Source organism: Diabrotica virgifera, chromosome 6 (genome assembly GCF_917563875.1).
Source record: "Diabrotica virgifera virgifera chromosome 6, PGI_DIABVI_V3a".
NCBI classification, from domain to species: Eukaryota; Metazoa; Arthropoda; class Insecta; order Coleoptera; family Chrysomelidae; genus Diabrotica; species Diabrotica virgifera.
Window position 1 is genome coordinate 32,749,520 of NC_065448.1, and position 7,445 is coordinate 32,756,964.

At 33.8% G+C, this 7,445-nt stretch overlaps 1 protein-coding gene across 1 annotated transcript; it reads left to right on the forward strand.

Annotated features, from left to right (window-relative positions):
- The first annotated feature begins 2,546 nt into the window (after positions 1-2,546).
- LOC126886045 (zonadhesin-like) lies at positions 2,547-6,945 on the forward strand. The gene is made up of 5 exons (XM_050652884.1): positions 2,547-2,730; positions 4,783-5,514; positions 5,572-5,987; positions 6,068-6,557; positions 6,599-6,945. The coding sequence occupies exons 1-5, from the start codon at positions 2,547-2,549 to the stop codon at positions 6,943-6,945; spliced, it is 2,169 nt and encodes a 722-aa protein (XP_050508841.1).
- The last annotated feature ends 500 nt before the right edge of the window (positions 6,946-7,445 follow it).

A 7,445-nucleotide genomic window follows, 5' to 3' on the forward strand; every position in this document is an offset into this window, starting at 1 on the left:
ATTGTATATAATATTTTTAATTTCAAGTTTAACTGACGTGCAAATCTAAAGTTTTTGGATGTCGACGATTTCTCTTGCTTACTTTATTTATTTCATCCTTACTCATGTTATTAATTCTTCGGAATGTCCTCTCTGAGATACCGCAAGCATCGCATGTGCGTTTCTGAACTGCCATAACAGATGTCAATGGACCCATATTATTTTTTTCCAAATTGAAATAACTTTCGACTTTCAGAACTAAACGCCGTTCTTCTGGAGACAACACTCTACGTTTCTCCAAATTATTCATTTTACTTTGAAGTACCGCTTCACTACACTACTATAAAAAATAGGTATGTACTTATATACAACTACTACACCCTAAAAAGGACGAGGGTTGTACAACAGACGAAACAATCGAATAAAAATTATTTAACAGCCAATGCTATAATAACAGTCATAAACACTGCATTGATTGTGATTGCAAAAACCATTGGCATGTTTTAAATAAGATTTTTGTTTATTATGTATTAAACAACACCAATACAACCCACGACCATCCATTAATTTTTAACGATACACAGAAGTGTAATTTGATGACAAGTTTGAATTTGATCTACTTAGTCGATAACAGTGTCGTTAACAGAAAGATATTTTTAAATAGCATGAATCATTTTTCAATGATTGTGTGTCTTTAAGAAATACATACACACTAAACAAATTTTTAAAGTGTGAATAAAGAAGATTGCATTTATTATGACACATGGTATATAATATACTCCTTATTTTTCAAATAATATGTTCTTGTAAAGGCATAACTTTGATTATTGGGTAAACCTACTACCTCAGAAGAAATTAAAAAAAAGTAACATGTAATAAATTCACTGTTTAAATAAATATTCCGTATTTGTACTAATGCAAAAAAATATTAAAACCAATAAACGATAACTTGTTGAGGAGTGCTGATTGAAACAACAGACCAGTAAAATGTTATTCACAAAGGTAGTGTAAAATATATCGCCGATTGTCTGCTCCGCTAGTAACAAACTTATCAGCATTTAATGGCAAAGCGGTCTTGTTAGCTGAAAAAAACTTTAGTCATCGTTTGACATATAATTAACTAAATACGTTACCAGAAAAAATTCAAATGTACCGGAACTCATCAATATATGAGAAACTCAAACATATTACCGTTTTTTAAAAGTATATAGTGTTCCGTGTAGAAAACAGTAATGTACTCAAGATTTTGGGTCTGGATAGATACCTTAAAAGAAGTCCCGGTAGTCATCGTTTGACATAAATAATTAACTAAATACGTTACCTGAGAAAAATTAAAATGTACCGGAACTCATCAATATATGAGAAACTCAAAAATATTACAGTTTTTTAAAAAGTATATAGTGTACCGTGTAGAAAATAGTAATGTACTCAAGATTTTGCGTCTGTATATACACCTTAAAAAAAGTCCCGGTAGTCATCGTTTGACATATATATATATATATATATATATATATATATATATATATATATATATATATATATATATATATATATAAATATAAATAAACTAATCTATAAACATTGAAAATAAGGAAAAGATTTTAAATTACCTTACTAATTAAAATATCGATGTGTGATCCAAACACAAAAATTGGTGCACAAATACTCGCACACGGTGTACGGGACCGTGTTGCGTAATAACAAAAAGACAGTACTATTTTTTACACTGCGAACTGACTTTACCCACAGTTGATTGACCACTGAAGAGGAATACGAAGTAGCCATTCAAAATCCCCACTACAAGCAGAGTTACAGGAATTTATTTACAGGCCCGGTCTCCCACACCGTGTGCGAGTAACGGAGGGTTAAGGATAGAAATTTTTTTTCGGGTCCCCCTTAAAGAACTCCCCTGTATTAAGATCCAAAATATGGTAGAGGTACACCTGCAGGGTAATAGGTTTCTCCCCATATGATAATCTGACGCGCTCGAGTAACTGCAAAAATCCCCGCTTGGGCTCCCGTACCATAAAGTTATTTTACTCAAAATGAAGCCAAGTGACAAGTGAAAGTTGCCTTAATTTTGCAATGATTTTGCACTAATTGTGAAATATCTCTGGATATAATTATGGGATCAAGATCATTTTGTAAGTTTTCTTTAATGTAACAAAATTTCAAATTCAGAGACTTAAAATACAATAAAATAAACTCTGAAAGACTGATGAGCCATGAAACACGAAGCTGCCCTGGCCCCTTGACTATATTTTATTTTCATTATTTTAAATTTTACTACAAAATTAAATGAAAATTTTTTACGACAGTGTTATGGTCTAAGCCAAGGTTACTAAGGAGATAAGAAAACATTTCGTGCTAAAAAAACGTGCTACTTGAAAATCGTGCTAAAAAACGTTTAAAACATAACTTTTATAAAAATTTAATTAGGTTAATAGTTTAACTTATGTTCTAAATATGTGGATATACCCATCTATAAATAGAGGCCGGATATACGCCACAGTCACTATTATTCTAGGTATCTTTAGAGCAGTGCCATCGTGTGATAGGCTTCAAAGATGACGGTTTTTCTAAGTATTAGTTTTGGACTTTTTATATTTTGTTCAATAGAATCAAAGTCTCTAAATATCAAGCAGTCTAAGAAGCCAATGTTTAAAGACCTTTACAGAAAACTAAACCCAGAAGTAGGAGGAAATCCTGGAGAGCCACTGGTGTTAGCTGACGTCCACCATCACGTCTATGGTATTGTGCGATATTTTAATTTTTCAAAATATTATTTATAATTTTTATTTAAATCAAATTACAATTTTTTCATTTTGGGTCCTGTGAGCTCCCCTTTGTGGCCGAGGCTCCTAGGCAACTGCCTACTTTGCCTAATGGTTAATCCGGCACTGGATATTAACTTTGAAAGTATTGTATGTCTCTATCAAAATGATACTAAGTGAGATATAGTGCAAAAAAATTGATGGCTAATTTATTTTCAGAGAAAATGAAAAGCATATTTAATCCCTCATCCACCAGAATTTAAATGCATCGTTTTTCTTCTATAATACGTTTTATTATAGTGTTGTTTCTATGTTCAAAAAGTTGGACGGGTTTAAAATGAATGGTTTTTGAAACAAATAAGATAAATTTTCTTAAAAATTATCTTTTTTCTCCATGTAACTTGAAAATGATAAGAGATACGGGTCTACCCCAAAATCCCGACAGCCAAAATCCCGACAGCCACAATCCCGACGGCCAAAATCCCGACACGCCAGAATCCCGACAGGTTTGATAAGTTTCTTTTTAACATAATAATTACATTTATTTCTTGTTTTTTGTTTATGGACATCTGTTTTTTATTTTTTGTTACTAAACAAAAGTTATTACCATTTAATATGAACTAATTTTCTAAATAAAATTTCTAACATAGGTATATGAATTAAATTATTTTTTGCCAATATATAGTCCAATAATATATGTATAATCAAATCCTGAATTCAAGTTTACTTTCATATAATAGATATTATCATGTCACTTACAACCTTCCATTTCAGTAAGTAGGTATAGCTTTTATAATATTATAAAATGAAGTGTTTAAATAATTTTTTCTTTTAAAATACATAATACTTAGTACCCTTATTTATTAGTAAGTAATAATTTTTCTATTTCAATACTCTATTACTCTATTCTATATTATGATTTGGTATTGCATTTGAAAAGGAAACAATAAATATTCAAAATGTAGTGGTCGGAATTTTTACTTATGCGAGGATCGTTGCATGTCGGGATTTTGGCTGTCGGGATTTTGGGCGGCACCGAAGAGATACAATAATGAAAATCAAAAACAAAATTTTTTTTTAAAAAGCCTACATTTTTGTACGGTATCTTTTTTTCGTATCTGTTATCATTTTCAAGTTACATGGAGAAAAAGGAAGATTTTTAAGTAAATTTAAAAATGCGGTCTATAATTTGATCTTATTTTTTTTTCAAAAACCATTCATGTTAAACCCGTCCAACTTTTTGAACATAGAAACAACACTATAATAAAAGGTATTGTAGAAGGAAAACGATGCATTTAAATTCTGGTAGATGAGGAATTAAACAAACTTCTGATTTTTTCTTAAAATATATACATTAGTCATCAATTTTTTTGCAGCATATTATCTCGTTTACTTTGAATGTAATCGACATTTAATATTTCCCATTTTAAAGCTATTTTCAAGCCCTAAAAAAGGGATTGATAGAATGGTTAAGTAATTTTGCCATAATCACGGTCATAGAGTTATATACTAGCATAGAGAGAGTGTCATTCAGAGCGAAGTGACGACACCATCTTTTTTATTTGGATTAGTGCTGTTTCACTCTTACGCATAGTAAAGCTGCGACAGTTGCCCTCCTCTTCCGTGTCTATACTCACACTTATATGTCATCTTAGTTTCTCGATACAATGTGTTAGAAAGAGATGCCGCAAACCAGTCCATGAGATCTTGTCGTCAGGAAGCGCGGAAGGTAGGCTCACTCTATATTAATATATACCTCTATGATCACGGTGTCATCTGCTTAACTTACGTTGTTAACAGATCTTCCAATAATTTTTATTTCTTTACTTTGAGATAGTAATGCTTCTTCAAAAAATGCTTAACTGCTCTTTGATTCCAGTAAAAGTTTGTTATTATTCATAAGTCCCTTTTGTGTATATTTTTGTTTAGTTTTACTACTTATTTAATTCTTGTCTAAACATACATTTTTATTTTAAAACTTAAAAATCTAAATTACATTTATAAATACATGTGGATATATATCTTTTAGATACATATTGTCCAATGGGATCGTACTATGAACATGAGACTGATTGTACGAAGTTTTATCAGTGCGCGCCCTGGGGAGCACAAGAGATGAACTGTCCTTCTGGGACTGTATTTGATCCCAAAATTTCCGTTTGTAATTGGCCTCGACCAGGTTTATGTGATAGGACGACTACAGAAATCACAACCACAATAAAACCGGTAAGTACTTCTAATATAATAGAAGAAGAAAGTACTACTGCGAACACGACAATACCATCAGCAGAAACGAATAATATTGAAACATCTACAGAAATTGTTTCTCAGAAACCTGACACAGAAGAGACAGTAACAGAAACTCAAGGACTAGAAAACACAACCACTGATTCTGAAGAAACTGAAGAGACTGTATCTAATATTCCTAATACCGACGAACAATCTACTGATACTGAAGAGCAAGCAACAAGTAGTGAAGAATCAGCAGTTAGCACTGAACAACCGCTAAGTACTTCTAATATAACAGAAGAAGAAAGTACTACTGTGGACACAACAACAGCATCAGCAGAAACGAATAATGTTGAAACATCTACAGAAATTGTTTCTCAGAAACCTGAAACTGAAGAGCCAGTAACTGATACTCAAGGACCAGAAAACCCTAAAACTGATTCTGAAGAAACTGAGGAGTCTGTATCTAATATTCCTAATAGTACAGAGGGGTCCCACAATCAACCTACTTATACTGAAGAACCGGCATCAAGTACTGAAGAACCATAAGTGAGTACTGAACAACCACTAACTATTTCTAATATAACAGGAGAGAGTACTACTGTCAATACGGCAATAGCATTAGCAGAGACAAATAATGTTGAAAAATCTACAGAACTTGTTTCTCAGAAACCTGAAACTGAAGAGCCAGTGACTGATACTCAAGGACCAGAAAACCCAACAACTGATTCTGAAGAAACTGAAGGGACTGTATCTAATATACCTAATAGTACAGGGGGACCTGAAAATCAATCTACTGATACTGAACCAGCTGAAAGTACTGAAGCACTAGTAGCCAGTACTCAAGAACCAGTATTGAGTACTGAAGCACCAGCAGCGAGTACTGAAGAACCAACTGTGCGTCCTGAACAATCATCAGCGAGTAGTAAAGCACCAGAAGTTTCAACTGATCTGATTGAAGAACCGGTAGCGACTGATTCCGAGAAGCCTGAAACTGATGAACCGGTAGTTGATACTTCAGCACTAGAACCTTCAACAAATATTTCTGAAGAATCTGAAGAGCCTTCATCGAACTGATACTCCAGAACCAGAACCTGCCTTCATCCAAGACCCCTACTAGTACAGAGGCTACTGCTACTGAAGAGCCAGCAGCCAGTAATGGAGAACCAGCAGTGAATACTGAAGAATCAGCAGTGAGTCCCGAACAATCTGATTCCGAAAAGCCTAGAACTGATGAATCGATGACTGACACTCCAGCACCAGAATCTTCAATAAATATTTCTGGAGAATCTGAAGAGCCTTCCTCCAATACTCCTAAAAGTACACATGGATCAGATAATCAAACTACTAATACTGAACAACCAGCAGTCAGTACTGACAAACCAGTAGTGAGTACTGAACAATCATTAGCGAATAGTGAAGTACCAGAAGATTCAACTAAACTGACTGATGCATCGCAAGTGACTGATTCCGAGAAGCCAGAAACTGAAGAACCGGTAATTAATATTCCAGCTCCAGAAAATTCAACAAATACTCCTGAAGAATCTGAAGAACCTGCATCCAATACTCCTAATAGTATATAGACGAATCAAATAATCAATCTACTGATACTAAAGAACCAGCAGTGAGTACTGAACTACCGTCAGCGAGTAGTAAAACACCACAAGATTCAACTGATCTGAATGAAATATCTACAGTGACTGAGTATCAGGAACAAGAAACTGAAGAAAAAGCAACTGCCACTCAGTCACCACAAAATCTAACTACAGCCAAAGAGGCTGTTTCCAATGATCCTAGTAGTACAGAAAACTCGAAAGATTCAAGTGAAATTAATGATACTGATTTACCAGAGGAAAAAGTCACAGAGACCGCAAGTGGCCAAAGTATTTCTCCTAAAGATTTCACAGAGACAACAGAAGTACCAGAGAAGTCAGGCAGGCACGTAGCCAGGAAATGTGCTTGAGGGGGGTCCAAACACAACTCAAATTTTGGCGCTCTCTGAACTAACTAAAATAAGACTGCTCTTGTTTCGATTCACAACGCAATGATTATTTATTATTTTTATTAGTTCTACTCTTATTCTAAGTATTGGGAACTAATCTTTGTTGGAATTTTTTTATGTTTTTAATGTAATGTTTTTAAGTGAGATGCAACTTGATAGATCTCCCTCTTACTCCGGCGATTCGTTGGCTTGCAAATTTTAGAAGCCACGAATGGTGTAATCAGGAGGTTAATTCTGATAAAGTTTTATTTTTAATATTGTTAATATTAAAAGTAAAACTTTCGTCTTTAGCAGATGCCACCACGGCATCCATATCATCATAGTTTGTGGGTAGAGGTTGACAGCCAGAATTTTAGTGGTTCAGAGAGAATCAAATATGTGCTCTCTGAAGAGACTCTAACAAGAGTCGAAACTAGTTAGAGCACTTTTGGAGCTCTCTGCACTAACTAAAATAAGACTGC

Bases quoted from the DNA above. Each gene is read 5' to 3' on its own strand.
- LOC126886045 (XM_050652884.1), top strand. From the start codon at position 2,547: ATGACGGTTTTTCTAAGTATTAGTTTTGGACTTTTTATATTTTGTTCA. The intron at 5,515-5,571 runs GTACTGAAGAAC...CTAATATAACAG, and splicing joins TACTGAAGAACCGGCATCAA to GAGAGAGTACTACTGTCAAT. The intron at 6,558-6,598 runs GTATATAGACGA...CTGATACTAAAG, and splicing joins TGCATCCAATACTCCTAATA to AACCAGCAGTGAGTACTGAA.